General features: G+C 38.1%; 1 protein-coding gene across 4 annotated transcripts in view; it reads right to left on the minus strand.

Annotated features, from left to right (window-relative positions):
• Positions 1 to 20,769, minus strand: part of cadps2 (Ca++-dependent secretion activator 2) — a 727,075-nt gene that overhangs the window by 142,744 nt on the left and 563,562 nt on the right. For all 4 annotated transcript variants that reach the window (XM_060839929.1, XM_060839928.1, XM_060839926.1 and 1 more), the window contains exon 17: positions 10,120 to 10,223. In XM_060839929.1, the coding sequence (XP_060695912.1) occupies positions 10,120 to 10,223 (104 nt within the window). The remainder of the gene's footprint in view (positions 1 to 10,119; positions 10,224 to 20,769) is intronic.

Here is a 20,769-nt window from a genome sequence, read left to right on the forward strand (position 1 = left end):
ACTTTCCAATCCAGGAAATAGATAGGGAGCAGGTAATATTGAAGTCTTTTGTTATTGACTCAGGAGAATGACAACAAGTCAGGTGTCCATTTTAATGTAGTCAAATGTCTCTGATAGAAGGTAGGAATGGAGACTGATGGTTTTACACAGGTAGTCAAAGCCTTAAAATCTTATCCTCAACATTGCTGATATACTTTTAAAGCATAATTGTGAAGGCCACTGGCCTTTCAAAGGCATTTGTGACAAAGCTGTTCTTTTAACAAGGTTAAGTTGTCCTTGGGCTTTTTTTCTGAGAAGTTGTAAATGACACAGGTTCTGAAAAGTCTGAGGTTGGATGGTTTTTAGGGCCAATTTCTTTACAGCTAACTATACTGCCTCAGGCAGAAGGCTATCAATTTTTAAAAATTGGCTATTCTCTGGTCTGAATCGAGGTAGGGGTGTGTGTGTGTGTGTGGTTGAAATGACCTGAAAGAGTTATTACCATCACTTGAGGGCAATGTGAAATAGGCTGGGAAGTATTAACCTAATTGTGCACACTGTAGATGTAAGAGATGCTTCTGATTAAGCAACATCCTTAACCCACTAAAGTTGGCACATATTCAAAAGGAGATTGAAAACTTGCTCCAAGATGAGTTACAGTGACTGGTGCTCATCCATAGTCATGGTGCCAAAACCAGATGGTACTCAGCGGTTATGTGTGGACTACCACAAAGGTTACAAAGACTGATGCATATCTGGAAGACTGAATTGAGCAGGTCCAACAAGCAATTTATATTTCTAAGTTGGACTTGCTCAGAAGATACTGGCAAGTGCCTATGTCAGAAAGAGCAATGGCAATTTTGGCTTTTGTAATGCCAAATGGACTGTATCAGTTTAAAGTCATGCCATTTGGCATAAAAAATACGCCAGCCATATTTCAGAGACTAACCAATAAGGTCATTGCTGGATTACCTAACTGTGTCGTTTATATAGATGATCAGGTGATTTTTATTCACACATGGAAGGAACATTTACAATATTTATCAGACTTGTTCGATCAACTTCGGAAGGCAGGCTTGGTGATAAACCTGGCTAAAAGTGAATTTGCCAAAGCCTAAGTCACCTTGTTGGGCCATGTTAACGGATGCATACAAATGGCCCCACAGCTTGCAAAAAGAAAGGTCATTTGGGAGTTTCCCATATCATCGACAAAATGATTCCTAGGATTGAGTGGATTTTATCAAATATTTGTACCAAGGTTTAGCAGTGTGGCTGAATTGCTGAATTGCTGAAGAAAGGCTAGAAGTTTCAGTGGACAGCGGACTGTCAGAAAGCATTGAACAGCCTGAATGCTGTGTAAACCACTGCTCCAGTATGAGCCACACCTAATTATGTAAAGCCAATCAAGGTGGCTATCGATGCAAGTGATGTGGGTGTTGGATCAGTTCCCTTGCAAGATGATGAGAAGATAGAAAGACCTAAAGGGCATTTCTCTAGGAAGTTGAATATTCATCAGCAGAAATTTTCAATGGTTGAGAAGGAGACTTTGAGCTTGGTGTTGGTGTTACAACATTTCAATGTTTATATTACCAGTAACGTATCTGAGACATTCATATACACTGATCATAACCCATTGAAGTTTGTGGAGAAATTTAAGGACAAAAATAACAGACTGTTTAGATAGAGCTTGTTGTTACAGCCATTCACTTTAAAAATTGTGCATGCAGCAGGACGAGAAAATGTGATTGGTGATGCATTGTCGAAACTCGAATGAGAAATGGAGGCGTTCGGGTGGCAGGAGTACAGACTGAAGCAGAATGTAGCTGTGTATGTTTGCATATTACTAGTGAATATAATGTTTTGGAGTACTAACTAATTTTTTAAGGGGTTTTAAAAATGAAGCCATCTTTGGATATTGATGGTTCTCTTTTTTAAGTGGCGGGGGGGGGAGGTATGATACAGCTGTTCCTTTAACAAGGGTAGGTTGTCCTTGGGTTTTCTTTCAGAGAGGTTATAAATGATACAAGTTCTGAAAAGTCTGAGGTGGGATGGATGTTAGAGCCAATTTGTTTAAAAACAACAGATATTGCCTAAGGTAGAGGGCTTTCAAGTTTAAAAAAGGACACTTGCATAATGAAAAGGGAGGGGCCAGTTCTCTCAGTTCAGCTGTTCTGTTGTCTGGTGTGTGTGTGTGTGTTTGTGTGTAAAAGGCTGCTGGACACACTCTCTCTCTCTGTCTCTGCCTTCATTTCTGCAAGAACTTGTGTTTCATTTTACCTTTTGTGCCAACGGGTGATTATGGGAATTATTGCAAGTATTTTGGAACAGTATCATTAAATTGGGATAGTCTGTTGGGTTTTTGGATTGAATAAGTTATTTGGTATTCTGTTCTGTGTGTTTCATTCAGTAATCTTGTAAATAAATTCTGTTTTGTTTAAAACCAAGTGGTTTGATCAGCTGATTCTCTCCTGGAATATCCAATGTACACCTGCTTAAAGCAACTAGCAAAGTTAGGATCAGGGCTATCTTCTTGACATGTTTTATGGGGTCTGGTCTGGTCCACAACAGATTACTGGAGAAGAATGCAAATTTTATTCTTCTTAACCTGTGCATCTTGTTACAATTAGTGTAATTAATCATGTTTAAAGATTTATCTGATTTCAGAGTTGTTTAAAGGTTCTCTGTTTACTCATATTAAAGACTCTTTAAACACAGCACTTAGAGACAAATTAAGATTCTATTTTGGTCAGTTGAGTTCAAGATACAAATGGAACCACAAATAGGCAAAAAATGAAGCAATGGTGAAGCTCCGATTCTGATCAGGAAAATTAAGGCAAATTGGAAGAGATGCAAAATTTTCTACCATAGTAAATTTTTGTTCAAATAGCTCTCTTACAAAATTAAAGGAAGGCTCTAAAAGTTTTAGTATTGATCTTTTTTCACATGCTGAAATATCAGAGGTAAGCAATGAGCTTCATATACATAAAGGGTAGAGCACATGAATAAGGCAAGTGACCAGTGAATTGACAATCAATCATTTCCTCTTTCTCTACCATTTGATGTTGTCTGTGAAGAAATGCTGATAGCCTGTGAAGAAAATGGGTAAGGGGAGAAAGAAGCAGGAATGATAACGTGGGGGATAGAATGCAGATTCATGCTTATTGTAAATAAAATCTGAAAATGGGACCCTTACTCATTAATAAACATTGTTATTCAGAAAAAAGGATCTTGCCCATGTAGCAACCCATCACACATTTTGGAATCAGATTTCATTTCCAAACAAAGCAACAAAAACTCAAATTAACCTTTAGCTATTTTTCACATGTGAAGTACATGCCAATTTCAATCCACAAATGAAAGAAAATTAATGGCTCAGTTAAATATTTTCAATGAAATATACTTTACTGTGATTAAAACACATTCAAGATTTTAGCCGTGGGACTATCCACTTCCATATTGTAAACTCAAGGGAAAAAGGAGATATGAAGATTATTTCCCTGCTCTGATCTTTTAAATGATTAGAAACAATGCATGCCTCTTCAATGGTAGCAAATGTTAAGAAATGCCCAATGATAGAATGCGCCCCCACCCCGGTCACATACCTCTCTTCCCTTTAGGAATCCGCATGCATGAAAGTGTTCATTGAATAGGAAAGAAAAGAATCCAAACATTTAAATACAAGTTCATGACTTAATTTGAATATAACATCATTTTGCAGTAATTACAGGTGACCCTTTATTAACCAATGTTGCATTTGCCTCTTCCTCACTCTACACCCAAAGTCCATCTGTTCAAAACTTTGAGATGAGGCTTCACAAATACAAATTTTGTGCGGAGAAGCACTTCACAGTATAGCCATAATTCAATTAACCCCGTACCTATTTCCTGTAAAATGCACTGTTAAATCAGTTATATTCTGCTGCCAGTATATGGAAAGGAGGTATTAACAACAAAGAAATGTAATTAATATTTTCCATTAATAATACTGATATTTGCTGATTACTTTTACAGTTTCAATTAAATAAAAAAAATCCTTCTTGACATTGTCACAATTCAACATTTTCTAATAGTAATTATTGCATAATAGAAAACTGAAATATAGGCAATTTCATTAATCTAGATTTAAGAGTCAAGGTTCTTTATACAGAACTGGTATTGATAAGAGATAACAGGCTATACTCCGACCTGAATTCAGATTACCTGATGTATCATAAGTCAACATCTCTCTAAAATGAATAGCAAACAACAATTTCAAAATATAGTCTGTTTCACACTGTAACATGTCCTGATATTAGTATTGTTAAAGAGTGAACAACTTATTATAATAATGTTCTGCTGTGTGCAGATTTTATATATTCTAAAAATAATTAACCTTGCTTGTTTCTAATCTAATTCACATTTACTTTTTTTTGTCTTCAAATTGCAGTCGATCATTTTTGCCATTTAAATTCAAAGAAAAATGTGTAATAAATATGAAACAGATTAGCAACAAACTAGGCTAATTATTTCAGGAGTATCAACATCGTCTCCTTTTAAATGTATGGTAGCAAATGTCAAATTTATAATTCCTTCATAAAGCATATTTACTGAATAGAATATTTTAGATGTTCTTTATTAATTACTTTCATTTATACTGATATGTAGACACAAGGTGAGGTAGAATAAAGACTGCTCACAACTTCCAACATGTTTGATGTTAGGGTAAAATGGTCAATGTTTTTGAATGATTGTCAAAACGTAGAAACATAGGAGCAAGAGCATACTATTCAGCCTCTCAAGCTTGCTCCCCAATCCTAGATCATAACTGATCATCCAGCTCAATGTTATTTTCTTGCCCTGTCCCCATATCCTTTGATGTCATTAATATTGACAAATCTCAGTCTTGAATACATTCAATGTCTGAACTTCCACTGCCCTCCAGGATAGAGAATTCTGAAGATTCACCATCCTCAGAATAAATCTCATCTCAAGCCCTGTATTTTGTGACTGTATCCCCTGGTTCTAGATGCCCAACAATGAAGAACGTTCTTCCTGCATCTACACTGTGATGTCCTTTCAGAGTTTAATATATTTTAATGAGATTACCTTTTGTTTTTCTAAACTCTGGAGAATATAAGCCCTTTGGCCAATTGTGCCTGCACCAGCTCGTTCAATGCTCATTAAAGTATCAGGCGTCAGGGAATCAGAGCAGAAAGCAGATATATTACACACAGCCCATATGTTCTACTCTTGCTTTCTAAACTCCAGTCTGGGACTTTAGTAAAAGCCTTCTCAAAATCCAAGTACACCACACCCACTGAATCCACCTTTTTAACTCTGCTGGTAACATTTTCAAAAACATTCCAAGATGTTTGTCAAACGTTATCTCTCTTTCAAAAAGCCACATTGGCACTGCCCAATGACATCATTATTTTCTGCTTGAACTCTAATCACATCTTTTATTACGGATACTAATATCTTCCCAATTAATGATGTTAGACTAAAAGGTCTGCATTTTCCCATTTGCTCGCCTCCTTTTTCAAATGGTGAGAATATACTTGCAACTTTGTAATCTGCAGATTTATTTTGGATTAGATTAAATTCCCTACAGTCTGGAAACAGGCCCTTTGACCCAACAAGTCCACACCGACCCTCTGAAGAGTAACCCACTCAGACCCATTCCCCTATCCTATATTTACCCCTGATGAAAGCACCGAATACATGGCTAATTCTCCTGACCTGTAAATCTTTGGATTGTGGGAGGAAACCCATGTAGACACGGGGAATACATGCAAACTCTACATAGTCGCCTGAGGTGGGAATCGAACCCCGGGTCCCTGGCATTGTGAGGTAGCAGTGCTAACCACTGAGCCACTGTGCCACCCGTCAGACTAGATAATAGACTAGAATCTATAAAATTTGGAAACATGATTAACTTCATTATCTCTATAGCCAATATTCCAGGGTAAAGATTACTGGCTCCCAGGAATTTATCAACTTCCATTAATTTATCAAGTACTACCTTTTCATTCTGCTAATTTCTTTCAGTTTCTCGTTCTCATTATCTGATCCCTTAATTCTGTATTTTTCTGAGAGATTTCTTATAACTTCCTGTCCTCACAAAGCCAGACACAAATTCATTGCTTAACATCCCTATCATTTCTCTATTTTCCATAATACATGTTCCCTGTTTCTGCATGTAATGGACCCATTTTGTCTTTGGCTAATCTTTTTTCTTTTTGTACAAACATACAAATTTTTACAATATATTTTATGTTCCTAGCCAATTTACATTTATATTCTCATCTCTCCCTTTTGTTCAGTTTCTTGATTCTCCATTGCTAAATTCTATAATGCTCCCAATGCTCAGGTATATTACTTTTTTTGGGAACTTTATCAGCCTTCAGCTTTGATCTAATACTATCTCTAAACTCCTTCGTTAGCCATGAATGACTCATATTGCCTTTTTTGTTTCTTTGCAGAATATATGTTTGCTGTTTAAATTTTAGGGAAAAGTTGATTAATGATTCATTAATTAATCTGAATTCAATTCCAAATTTCTACTGACAATCCCCAACAACAATTTTCTATAGAAATTGTGCCTGATTACATTTCTCTTAAAGAACCACAAATAACTTTATATTGACAAAACTGCTGTCACTGTTTTGTAGTGGTTGTTATATCACATAGCAACCAGCAATGAGATGAACCTGTTTTATTTTCAGAGTACAATGTTTTCAGGACACCAGGAGAATTGTTTTAAACGGAATATTTAATTCCATCTGAAAATTACTCAAATAACAACGTAGACCATTTGACAAACTAAAACTTTCTTTTGTTGCACTGATAGAACATAGACCATGTGTGCAAGTCTTTGTATCATTCTCCTTCCCACCTGATTGGCATTTAAATCATTGCCTTTCCTCAAAGCCATCATCACATGCTCTTTCATAAACCACACAATTGTAGCTCCTCAGCCATTGTAATATTTCTTCCATCTCTTTCAGAAATCATATAATCATAGTCCCTCAGTTTTGCAATAATTGTTCCATTTCCAAAATCCTTGAACATGCGATTACCTCCCAAATATATGCCCATCTTGCCCCCATCTCTATGTTTTAATCTATCCGGTGAGATTTCTACCATTGTTACCACCTTCAGGCAAATGGACATTATGCTCAGAAACTCAACTGGACTTTTCCCAATTTAAATTATTGCTTAAAAACTACTTTCTTAAAAGCTTTTTTTTGTCACCCCTTCTGCTATCTATTTTGGCTGAAATCCAAATTTTGCTTGGTCTGTGATGTGATCACGGACAATATTTGTACAGTAAAGAAACATCTATTAACAAGTTACTGTCATTGTATGACTGGAATCTGATTTAGGATTTGAATGCTGATAACTGAGCAAGTTTTCTTTTAAAGCACTTACATGGGACATCAGTCAGATTAATTCATTTATAATAGAATCCTACCACAGCATGCTCCAAAAATGAACAAAATAATTAATCTCTAACACATCAAGACATCCAGATTTCCAACCCTTTATGTACCGGAATGCAGGATAAATGCATTCACAAAATCAACAAGCTCAAACTTGATCTTAAATGGATTTAACAAGAGTGATGAAAAGAGAAAAATGATCACATGTGAATCAAATAGGTTGAAAGGAGGAGGGATTATCTGACACAAATACAATGTTAAAAAAAGAGATCACACAAGCTGAGAGGCCTGGGAAACATGCATAGTGACTGAATTTAAGCAGAAGATATATAAAAAAAAACTATTTTAGTCATTCAGTTAAAAGGCAAGCAGAGGAAATATACACAAAATCCAGTGGAAACTAAGGAAGATCACAAAATAATTAATATTCTGAATGATTATTTCTTTTAGATATTCAGAAAGACAGACACAAGGAGCAGATCCCTGTCCCAACAGAAATAAGTGCCAAAAAACTAAAACATTGATATAAATAAGATGGAATTCCTGAGTAAACTTAAACAGCTAAAATACGTAAGTCAGTATTTAGTTCAGAGTACTGTCTTTGAACATGGACAGCACAGTAGCCTGTTTGTGATAGATTGGAATTTGGGGCGTCCCTGGGTGGTATCCAATAATTCTCTCCTACTTGTTGTCCATAATCAAAGAAGGGAATATAATGGACATAAACGTATCAGAAGCACAGCTATTTCATAAAATGTGATTAGTGATCAGGAGGAAGTTTGAAGTGTCTCTGTAGAACAATAAGCTATTAGACATAAACCAACATTGATTCAGAAGAGAAAGACTATGCTTGAACAAGCCCCCCCCCCCACCCAACTATTTTGATGAACTAACAAAGCAAGTGAAATGAAAAGTCCTTTGATTTGGATTTGAGCAGCTTTTTGACAAAGTCTCCCAAATAGGTCTTTAGTTAAATTCAAAGTTGTGGCAGGCAGGCTGGGGTGGGGGAATAATTCAGATAAAACAATTCAGAAATTTCAGACAATGTTTTGCAACAAATATGAATAAATATAAACTGGAATTTCAACACCAGCTGAAGGGACATCCATCTGGGCACTTTACCATTCTCTGGACTCAACTTCACATTTAACAATTTGAAAACATTATCTTCCATTCTGTTACATATTTTGATATGCTAAATCCTGTTTTTCATGTCTTTGCATTAGGGCAGAGTGCCTTGTATTCTGTCATTCACACTCATTCTGGATACATGCTCTTTGGCCTTTGTTCCATCACATCTTTCTCACTCAATCTCTTTCACCACTGACCCTATCCCAGAACTTCTCTTTGATCTTAGTATTAGTCCCTTCCTCCTCCTTTCAAGGGCACAGAAGCTATCATATTTCTATCTTTGTTCAGTTCTGTAAAAGAGTCATGGTTGATTTGATGTGTCCCAGTTACTCTTTCCACCTAAGCAAAAAAAATCCCAAGAAACTGTAGATGCTGGAAATCAGAAACAAAATCAGGAATTGCTAGGAACACTCAGCAGGTCTGGCAGCATCTTTGAAGAGAGAAAGGAGAGCTAACATTTTGTTGCCAATGTTCACCAGCAATTTCTGATTTTGTTTGCTCTTTCCATTTGGGAGCTGAGTATTTCTAGCATTTTCTGCTTATAGACCATATATCCAAATTGTGGCTCTTAAAATTTGCTGACAGCTGCTCCTTAAATCTTTGCATCTCTATAACAAATGCAATACATATTTGAGAAGAATCAACTGAACCACTTAAAGTGAAAACTGGGTTTCCATGACCATCAAAGCAGCAGAAGAGATGTCTAGTGATGATTAGTGCCATTTTATTTATCTTTTTAAAATGAGGAATGAACAAAGAAACTACGAATAAAAGTAAGCAATTCAGATCTTAAGCCTGCTCTGCCATTCAATGTGATCATGCCATTTTCCTGCTTTCTCGCAGACCCTTGGATGCCTTCAAAATGCAAAATATATCAATCTCTTTTTAGATATATTCAGTGACTTGGCCTCCACAAGCTTTTGTGGTACAGAGTTCTAGAATTCTAGAATGAAGAGATTTTTCCTCATCTCAGTCTTAAATGCCCTACCCTGTATCCTGAGACTATCCCCCCTGTTCTGGACCTTCTAACCAGGGAAAGCATCTAGAATGTTCCAGGCCAGAAGAACATTATACATTTCAAGCAGATCCTGTCTCTAAAATCTAGTGAAAACCGACCTAGTTTTATTCAATAAATACATGTGGATGCAAAAGTTCTGTACATCACAAGTATCAAGACAGCTTGCAAGCTGGATATGTTGTTGCTGTGAAGAAAGCACATAGGTAAAAAGATTGATTAATGCTAGAGACAGTCACTTTAATAAGAATTAATGGATTTAAATCAAACTCAGAAACTATGATTAGTACATTGAAAGGTTAACAGGCACTCGGATGGTTTGAATTGTTACCATGCCACGTGAACTTAAAGACTGGCTGTCCATCATAGAAACCAGCCGATGTTCATTTACATTAAAATCAATGGGAACCAAATAAAAACAAATCATGTGGGCAGTGCCAAGTTGGCAATCTAGCCCAAGGCTTCAACTTGTTCTAAAGGAAAACTTGTTTGAGTATTAGCAATATTCAGATGGCAAATCTTAAGGCCCTTGGTCAGTTACATGCCCGTTTTACTGAGTTAAAATCAACCCACCTCTGAATGGTGTTCCTCATTCTGTTGAAGTACCTCAATACATAGTTCGGCTAGTCGAATCACATCTTCCAATCTTCTGGCAGGAGCTTTTTGGCTCAAGGTCTCTATTGTTGTTAAATGAAAATTATTTCAGTCCATCTGTTTATAGATGTATAACATGCTAGAGCAAGGATAACTTCAATGTAAAACTGCACAAGGAACAGCAAGCTATTAATGAATCACAGTATTGTTTTAATTTGCGTGGAAACACAAGGAATTTTAGTACAATCAACAAAAAGCTGCTTGTTTATTTGGATGTCCTGGAGAGTTGGACAACATTACCATGTAATCTTCAGTGCTGACAACGCACTCACTAAGTCTCCTTCTTCCAAATCTAATTTCTCTAATACCTAGGATAGGATAAGTAGTTGCAGGGGCACCTCACCATCTGCAAGTTCTCTACCAAGCCACATAATACATTGACTTTGGAACTATAATCTCTGTTCCTTAACTATCATTGATCCCAAAACCTGGAACTTTCCTCTGAACAGTACTGTAGGTATACTGACACCTGATGATGTGCCTTAATTTCCAATTTTGAGGTGGGTCATGGGAGTCAGGAAAATTCATTATCTTGGAATGAAGCAAAATATTTAAGGACGTGGTCCTACTGATTGGCAATAGAAATGTTTCTCCTGAGGTGCAGGTTGGCTGTGGGTCTCGCAAAGTAGAATACATAGCAGAGTGGATTAATCAGTCTGGAAGGGCTGATTCATTTGTGTGCACTGCCGTAATACTGCAAAATGCATCAAGAATTCTATTGGTCCCATTTGGTCACCCCCATATCTTTTCTGCACTTCCTTTTTATTCTTCTTTTTATTAAATTGAATCTGAAGCAGAAAGAAGCATTAAAGCACAGATTTGTGGCTGCAAAAGGAAATGAAGAATGTCGCTTGGATAGTTCAGCTTAAAATGCACTGACATACTTTTGCTGCTCCTTTGAAATGGGAAGTTGGATTCAGGGAGTAGGGAGCCTGAAAGGTCCCAGGCTCCTCTATTAAGCAACAGCCTGAATGAACTCCCAGCAGCAAATATAGTCCTTGCACAACCCTTTTCTATGGAAGGGCATGTCAGGAATGTAAAGTTTTAGCTCAAGAGGAAAAGGGAAGCATCTTGAGATATCCAATTTACATCCCTTGCATATATACTTTCCAATGTCAAAAGTATTTATCCTTCACAGGAATTTCCCAAGAAACATAACAAATGTTCATCATAAATGTTTTCTATCTCCCTACTATCGGAATGGATTTCTGGAGGTTACATTCTATCTCCTGTGAAACTCCTTTACTAAGATCACACTAAAAGGAGATCTGTTGTGCCATTAAGTTGTTAATAACAGATGACTCCAGACACAATGGAACATGCAAGTTTAAATCTAAACGCACAAAATTATCTTTGTTTACACCTGACCATCGCTGTTTTTCATCTGTCATTAAAATGATCACGTCTGCTCCAGCTTTCTTTGATCCATCTTTATTTTATATGGCCTCCGTCAGGTGGAAGCAAAGGACATTCTGGATCTCAAGTGGCTTTCCTTCTTTAAGGTCGGTGTGATTCTTTCAATGCTTTGCCTGTCCTGCCTGATGTAAGGCATTTTGTTGATGCATGGCCATCTATCCAGATGCTTCATTCAGAGCAGGATAATCTCATCCAAATCAAATCTAGAATTGCAGTGACTTTGTTCCACTTCAGTGGTAGAGACCTATGCATTTTCTCTTCTGTCAATGTAACTATTTGATCCTCCAAAGGGAGGCTAGTGCACAGTGAAACATGCAAAAAAATGAAAGATCATCCTTGATTTTATCCCATCTCGAGGAATCTGGGTTTCAAGTAGTAGAAAGAAATTGTAGTTTCTTAATGGTAATGTTAGTTGAATGCTTTCCCCCATGTATTGTGGAGAAATGTCAATCACTACCACAATTATTGATGAGCCTGTAATGAGCAAGATAAGCCATTCTGCCCTCGCATCTGTCCATTAGATTATAGAGCCTGTCCTGTATCCCTCTCGAACAAAACTCCATTAATCCTAGTCTTTCCAGCAATTTTAAGGGGAAATGTTGAAAGGCATCTCTTTAATTTTTAGATTATATCCTCTCATTCTTGTTTCCCAGACCATAGAGGTTTTGTGTATCTATTTTTTTTGATGTTATTTTAACATTTTAAATGTCTTGATCAGATCTGTCTTCCTATATAAAAGGAAATTAAATTCCAATGGAACTGCTTGTAAAATTGAATCATGCTTAATAAAGTGTTGCTGCATTTCTGTTTCTGACAGGTTTGAATCTATAAGACATGCTAAACAAATATTGTCTCATTAAAATATCTAGCTTCAGTTATATATTGATCATTAACCTCCTGACAGTGTAAGAAAATCTGTCTCCATTTGTGCTTAAGACTGTAATAGAATTTCTGTGCAAAAGTCTCACAAAACTAGAATTCTCCAGTAATTTGACAATATTCCTTAACTCTTTGAGAACATATGGAATAGGAGCAGAAGGCAATGTAAATTTCTCAAGCCTCTTTCATTCATTAGGATCATGGCTGATCCTCTCCTTCAGCTTCACATTCTCATAGATCACCTGTATCATTTGATAACTAGAAACTACAGTGTTAAATACACTCAAACAGCTCAAGACAGGCTGGCATCCCATCACCAATTCATCCTTAATGTACACATGGTGAGTCCTTGACACTGGCCCAGCTCCCTGAGAGTCAGCTCTCAGAGTGAACAGGATGTCTGACCAACCGGTTTATGTCTGTGAGCCAGGGCTCCCTCACTAGACCAGATTAACAGCCCCAATCAGGGAACTCACATTCTATGAGGTCCACCTGGTTGACCTCATTACAATCACTACACACACTTAATGATGTCCACAGCCACAACCTTGTGTGCAAGTTCCAAAGCTTCATAACACTCAAATTAAGAAATTCCTCCTCATCTCTGCCCTAAATGATCAGCTCCTTATTCTGAGATAGGCTTCCAACTTCTGGATTCCTTAGGCAGGAGAAACAACCTTTAAGCATCTAACTTGCCAAACTCATGCAGGATATTTTATATTTCAAGGAGATTACTTCCCAGTCTTCTAAACTCAGCAGAGTGTAGACCAACTTACCCAATGTTTTATAATCGGACAACTGCCTCATATACCAGGAACCCATCCAATGAACCTTTCCCCCACTACATTCAAAACATGCTTATCCTTCCTGAGGTATCGAGATGAGAAATGTACACAGCAATCAAGATGTGGTCTTATAAAATCACTTTAATTTAAAAATTGTGGAACACAAGCTGGTTTTGTCTGAAATTGATATCTCTACTAGTTTTCAGTACCTCAGAGAGGCATGAAGAGGCCTAATTTCCCAAGTTTTTGTGAATTGTAGTGTCTTACTGGCTATCCAGGGACACTAAGTTATCATGGCTCACGTTTTGAGGGACTTACCTCACATTTAACTGTGATGACTATTTAGCTATGAAATAAAGATCTGCAGATGCTAGAGGTCTGAAGCAAACAAAAAACAGAAATTCTGGAGAAACTCAGCAGATCTGGCAGCATCTGTGAAGGGAAAGTAGTGTTAGTAGTTAGGGTCCAGTGACCCATCTTCAGAACATTCTGAAGGGCTACTGAACTAAAAAAAATAACTCTGCTTTTACTTCACAGATGCTGCAAGAGCTGTTGAGTTTTTCCAGCAATTTCTTATATTTGTTTGTTTTTGAATATTTAGTTCTTTGACGGTTTTAGCTTCTAATACACACTATCATTACTCATGGACTAAATTTTCACTTCAATTTGTATCCAACTTCCTTTTCAGTTCGTAGGTATCAAAAGCAGCTTGCTATAATTGTCAAGACTATTCTGTGATATGGCAAGGTAAATACAAACTAAAAATTATGAACAGAAATCATGCCATTCAAGAGGTTTAAGATACAATGGCATGCATCACACAACACAGACGGTCCAAGAACATCAACTGTGATGTTTCTATTTAGTTAAGCAAACACAAGCATTCTGCCAATATATTGAAAAGTCAAGCGACAAGGCTGAATTAAATCTGAAAATCATTTGGAAAAATATCAATTTTTTTTCCATAATAAAGGCTCAATATTCCCTTTTCAAACTAGGAATTTCAATGTTCCTTTGGACATAGAAAAGGAGCACAGTTTTCGTGGAGTACCCAAGAATCACCCAAATATTCAAGGCCTGAATTTAATGGCCAGTGATGGAGGAAATATCAGTATCATTCAGAGAAAACATGGCATACAACTTAATGTAACTGTAGATTCTTACAGCAAACATCTCTTGATTTGGATTAATAGCATGCTTAAATTACTGTATAATCAATCAATTAAATTTAGTTTGTTGTTTTCCTATCCTTTTTGTATCATGTGCATTTTCAATGTTTTTTTGTTTTGCTGCAAATTTCTACGGGTCATTGAGAGCTCGTTTTTTGTAGCTCCTCTTCATTGTTATGACAAAGCTGTAAGCCAGACTGTGCTTTCTTGCAGATGCCTGTTCATTGTTTATCTGTTATTATTTGGCCGAGAGTTTGATGTTTTGAAAAGGTTAAACCAGAAGGTACACATTTTGCAATACTCCATTCCTGGTGCAGGGTTTTGCAAGATTGGGGAACAGAATTGACAATCAAAATATAAGAATTCTTGCTGACATGCTATTGCCTACTGAGAGTCCATTTCCATCAGCTTTGTCATACCTGACAAAATTACATCCCAATGAAAGAAACATTGGTCTGATGACTGAAGACCACCAATGCAATATTTTGTTAAGTCAATCAGCTTTTCTATTCTAAGTGGCCTCTGCTATCGCAACTTTTGTGGATTATGTTTTGGTTTTTTTTGGCAAAATTCAAAGTGTGAATTCACTTGATGCAGATGCAAATGAAATGTTTTGACGTCTACATTTTCACGAAATGCCTGAGGAAAACATATTCTTAGACTCAGCAGAAGAACTGCATTATAAAATATCGCTTATGCATTGAGATGCATGGTAATTTTACATATCCCAAGATGGAAGATGGGAAAAATTTCTGGCTGTAACAGGTTGCTCCTGTTTTGAGCTATTTTAGGTGTTGGAGGTGATTTCCTCGAATTCCAGGAGCAGCAATTACTGTTTTATATGCTGTTTTGGAGCTTTGGAGAGAAAAAAAATCAAAACAATGGCTCTTCTAAAAGGGAGAGAAATAGACAAAGGCAGCACTGGGTGAGGTCATTGCAGGATAGAGAGAGAGAGAGAGAGAGAGAAACACTCACTGCTAACTGACACAGCAGTGAACCTTCACAGTTACTGCCTTTGCTGTTGAATCCATGCATCACTGAACATTGCAGTGTATCTGGGAAAATTAACAAATAGTGAAATTCACAACTGATCATGGAGGAACCTGTTTGGGGGAGATCACAGCACAAAGACAGATAAGTGAATAGTTTTAAGTGTGGCCTAGGGGACTTGCTCTAAGTCTGCATTAGTGAGTAGAATAGCTTCTTTCTTGCTTATATGTTATATTGAGGTATGTCTCTTGATTAAACTTAAAAATATAAGCCAGAAGTATTAAGTTAGCCTGGTGCAGTATTTGTACAGGAATAAGACAGGGTTATTTTCTAGGTCTGCAGGTTGGAATAAGCAAAAATGGCCTTAGGAGAATGATATGCTCTTCTTGTCAGATGTGGACATTTAGGGAGAGTTTACGTGTTACTCAGCATTATTTTTGCAACAAATGCTGTTGGTTGCAAATCCTGTCAGATCGAATGGAATGATTGGAGCAACAGTTACAGGCAATGAGGAAATTACAAGGGCTAGGGGGTGTGATGGATAGCAGTTATAGGAAGGGAGAAATGTCGCAGATACAGTCACATAGATGGGTTAACTCCAGGAAAGGTAAGAGTGGTAAGCAGTTAGTGCATGAGTCATCTGTGGCTATCCCCAATTCAAACAAGTAAGCTGGTTTGGAAAATGTAGGGGGTGATGGATTCTCAGGGGAATGTCGCACGAACAGTCAAGTTTCTGGCATTGAGACTGACTCTAATGAAATGAGGGGTATGTCGAGTTCCAAGAAATCGATTGTGTTATGGGACTCTCTAGTCCGAAGTACAGACAGATGTTTCTGTGGCCAGTAGCGAAAAAGGAGAATGGTGTTTTGCTTCCCTGGTGCCAAGATCAAGGATGTCTCAGAGGGTGCAGAATGTTCTCAAAGGGGAGAAGGACCAGCAGGGGTCATCATACACATTGGAACCAATGACATAGGAAGGGAAAAGGTTGCGATTCTGAAGGGAGAATACAGACTTAGGCAGGAATTTAAAAAGAGTAACAATATCTGGATTCCTCATGATGCTACAAGCTAGAGAAGGTGGAAAAAGGAAGCTAGAGAAGATGGATGTGTGGCTGAGGAGCTGGTGTATGGGAGAGGGATTCACATTTTTGGATCATTGGAATCTCTTCTGGGGTAGAAGTGACCTGTACAAGAAGGACAGATTGCACCTAAATTGGAAGGGGACTAATATACTGGCAGGGAGATTTGCTAGAGCTGCTCGGGAGGATTTATTATAGTGGTGGTGGTGGGGGGGGGGCGGGGAGGTGTTCGTGACCCAAAGTGATACTGAGGAAAGAGACTAATCTGAGACTGGTACAGTTGAGAACAGAAGCGAGTCAAGGAAGGCAGAACAAAGCAGAGAACAAGGTAGGATTAATAAAATAAACTGCATTTATTTAAATGCAAGGGGCCTAACAGGGAAGGCAGATGAACTCAGGGCATAGTTAGGAACATGGGACTGGGATATCATAGCAATTACAGAAACATGGCTCAGGGATGGACAGGACTGGCAGCTTAATGTTCCAGGATACAAATGCTACAGGAAGGATAGAAAGGGAGGCAAGAGAGGAGGGAGAGTGGCGTTTTTGATAAGGGATAGCATTACAGCTGTACTGAGGGAGGATATTCCTGGAAATACATCCAGAAGAAGTTATTTGGGGAGAACTGAGAAATAAGAAAGGGATGATCATCTTACTGGGATTGTAATATAGACCCACTAATAGTCAGAGGGACATTGAGAAACAAACGTGTAAGGAGATCTCAGCTATTTGTAATAATAATAGGGTGGTTATGGTAGGGGATTTTAACTTTCCAAACATAGACTGGGATTGCCATAATGTTCAGGGTTTAGTTGGAGAGGAATTTGTTAAGTGTGTACAAGAAAATTTTCAAATTCAGTATGTGGATGTACCGCGTAGAGAAGGTGCAAAACCTGACCTACTCTTGGGAAATAAGGCAGGGCAGGTGACTGAGGTGTCAACGGGGGAGCACTTTGGGGCCAGCGAGCATAATTCTATTCGTTTTAAAGCAGCAATGTAAAAAGACAGACCAGATCTAAAAGTTGAAGTTCTAAATTGGAGAAAGGCCAATTTTGACAGTATTAGGCAAGAACTTTCAAAAGCTGATTTGGGATCAGATGTTTGCGGGTACAGCGACAGATAGAAAATGGGAAGCCTTCAGAAATGAGATAACGAGAGTGCAGAGACAGTATATTCCTGTTAGCATAAAAGACAGGGCTGGTAGGTGTCAGGAATGCTGGATGACTACAGAAATTGAGGGTTTGGTTAAGAAAAAGAAGAAAGCATATGTAAGGTATAGACAGGATAGATGGAGTGAATCTTTAATAGAGTATAAAGGCAGTAGGAGTATAAGAGGGAAATCAGGAGGGCAAGAACGGGACATGAGAGAGCTTTGACAAATAGAGGTAAAGAGAATCCAAAGAGTTTTTACAAATACATTAAGGACAAAGGGGTAACTAGGGAGAGAATAGGGCCCCTCAAAGAAAAGCAAGGCAGCCTTTGTGTGGAGTCACAGGAGATGGGGGAGATAGTAAACGAGTATTTTGCATCAGTGTTTACTGTGGAAAAGGACATGGAAGATATCAAATGTAGGGAAATAGATGGCAACATCATGAAAAATGTCCACATTATGGAGGAGGACCTGAGCAGGTGTACGTTAGAACACTGTGGGAAGCTAGGAAGGTGATTGCTGGGCCACTTACTGAGATATTTGTACCATCGATAGTCACAGGTGAGGTGCTGGATGACGGGAGGTTGGCTAATGTGATGCCACTGTTTAAGAAGGGTGGTAACGACAAGCCAGGGAACTATAGACCAGTGAACCTGACATCAGGGTATACATGTATTTGGAAAGGCAAGGACTGATTAGGGATAGTCAACATGGATTTATGTGTGGAACATCATATTTCACTGACTCCATTGAGTTTTTTTGAAGAAGTAACAAAGAGGATTGATGAGGGCAGAGCGGTAGATGTGATCTATATGGACTTCAGTAAGGCATTTGACAAGGTTCCCCATGGGAGACTGGTTAGCGAGGTTAGAGCTCATGGAATACAGGGAGAACTAGCTATTTCTGCCTCAAAGGTAGAAGACAGAGGGTGGCAGTGGAGGGTTGTTTTTCAGATTGGAGGCATGTGACCAGTGGAGTGCCACAAGAATCAGTGCTAGTTAGTAAGTTTGTAGATAATACCAAAATTAGAGGCTTAGTGGACAACGAAGAAGGTTACCTTGGATGACAACGGGACGTTGAGATTAGTCAATGGGCTGAGCAGTGGCAGAAGGAGTTTAATTTAGATAAATGTGAGGTGCTGCATTTTGGTAAAGCAAATCTTAGCTGCACTTATACACTTAATGGTAATATCCTTGGGAGTGTTGCTGAACAAGGAGACCTTGGAGTGCAGCTTTATAGCACCTTGAAAGTGGAGTCACAGATAGATAGGATAGTGAAGAAGGCGTTTGGTATACTTTCCTTTATTGGTCAGAGTATTGAGTACAGGAGTTGGGTGGTCATGTTGCTGCTGTACAGGACATTGGTTAGGCCACTGTTGGAATAATGCATGCAATTCTGGTCTCCTTCCTATCAGAAAGATGTTGTGAAACTTGAAAAGTTCAGGAAAGATTTACAAGGTTTGGAAGATATGAGCCATAGGGAGAGGCTGAATAGGCTGGGGCTGTTTTCCCTGAAGTGCAGAGGCTGAGGAGTGACCTTATAGAGGTTTATAAAATCATGAGGGGCATGGATAGGGTAAATAGACGAGGCCTTTTCCCTGGGGTGGGTGAGTCCAGAACTCGAGGACATTGAGCATAGATTTAGGGTGAGAGGGGAAAGATATAAAAGAGATCCAAGGGGCAACTTTTTCATGCAGAGAGTGGTATATGTATGTGGAATAGACTGCCAGAGGAAGTGATGGAGGCTAGTACAATTGCAACATTTAAAAGGCATCTGGATGGGTATATGAATAGGAAGGGTTTAAATGGATATGGGCCGGATGCTGGCAGGTGGGACTAGATTGGATTGGGATATCTGGTCAGCATGGAAGAGTTGGACTGTGAGGTCTGTTTCTGTACGGTACATCTCTATGGCTAAGCCCAAGTGTTGGTTTTTTTCATGTTTTTCTTATTGTTAATATTCTGCTCCTATTTATACCTAGCATTTTCTGTTCTCACACATTAAGCATAGTTATTTCAAGTGAATGAGAATAACCTACAGAAAAAGAGTGCATCAATTTCACTGCTAAGTAGGTACAAAAAAGCATTAATGTAAAGTATGCAATTTGTGTTGAACTTCGTTATAAAGGCCATAAGAGTAATGCTATGCTCCCACAAGACAAATTTTAGTGAGAGTGTTACATACCTGATATTAATCTCCACTTTAGCATCATTAGGCTTAAAATGTAATAATCTCTGGCGACTGCCATCTTGTGAGTATTAATCTTTTTAAAAACTTGGTCCCAAGCAATACTTCTCACTGAGAGGTTATCATGGTGGGGGCTGATTCTTGTGTCCAAGGCAAACAAGGAAAGACAATGTCCATTAAAATAGAAATATCTGCAGGGTATCTTCTTTGAGTTTTGTATGATAAATAAATGAACAGACAGCCTTGGCACCTGCCTTGCAGAAAGAAAGACTGGCTTTCTGCCATAATTAAATGATCTGAAGAAAGGCACTTTTGGTACAGAATAAATATATCTCTCACATGCAGAAGCCACGCTAATCAACTGCACCACACAGCAGGTACACCACTAAAGTCTGTCAAACACATGAAAGAAGCAATTACAGTACTTGTGTTGTGTTTAGGAATGCCACTTTGCTTCAGATTGGATACACTTGTCTGCTTTTTGGCTGGCAGATTCTGCCATGGAGGATGCTTAGACTTGGGTGACTGCACTGTGATGTTCAGGCGCAGAAGGTGGGTTTTAATATATATATAAAAGAACAGGGGAGAGAGAACAAACAATAACCATGTAATAGAATAATAAAGAGGCTGATGCACAGGCAAGCAATGAGGCATGAACATAAAATGTCTTCAAAAGAATGCACTTTGCTGAGTTGTACCAAGGCCATTGGCTCCAGGCATTCTCAGCAGTTCAATTAACAGCCCCTACGATATAATGGACTATTGGTAAAAGAGCACTTTGGACAGATATATTAATGGAAATGTGAGTCTCAATGTAGCTGTTCAATTATTGTGAATACTTCAGACACAAGAATGGGAAAAGTAATGAAAAAAAGCACTTAAATGTGCAAATGGATGACCTATACAGAACAACAG

Source organism: Hemiscyllium ocellatum, chromosome 19, assembly GCF_020745735.1.
Source record: "Hemiscyllium ocellatum isolate sHemOce1 chromosome 19, sHemOce1.pat.X.cur, whole genome shotgun sequence".
NCBI lineage: Eukaryota > Metazoa > Chordata > Chondrichthyes > Orectolobiformes > Hemiscylliidae > Hemiscyllium > Hemiscyllium ocellatum.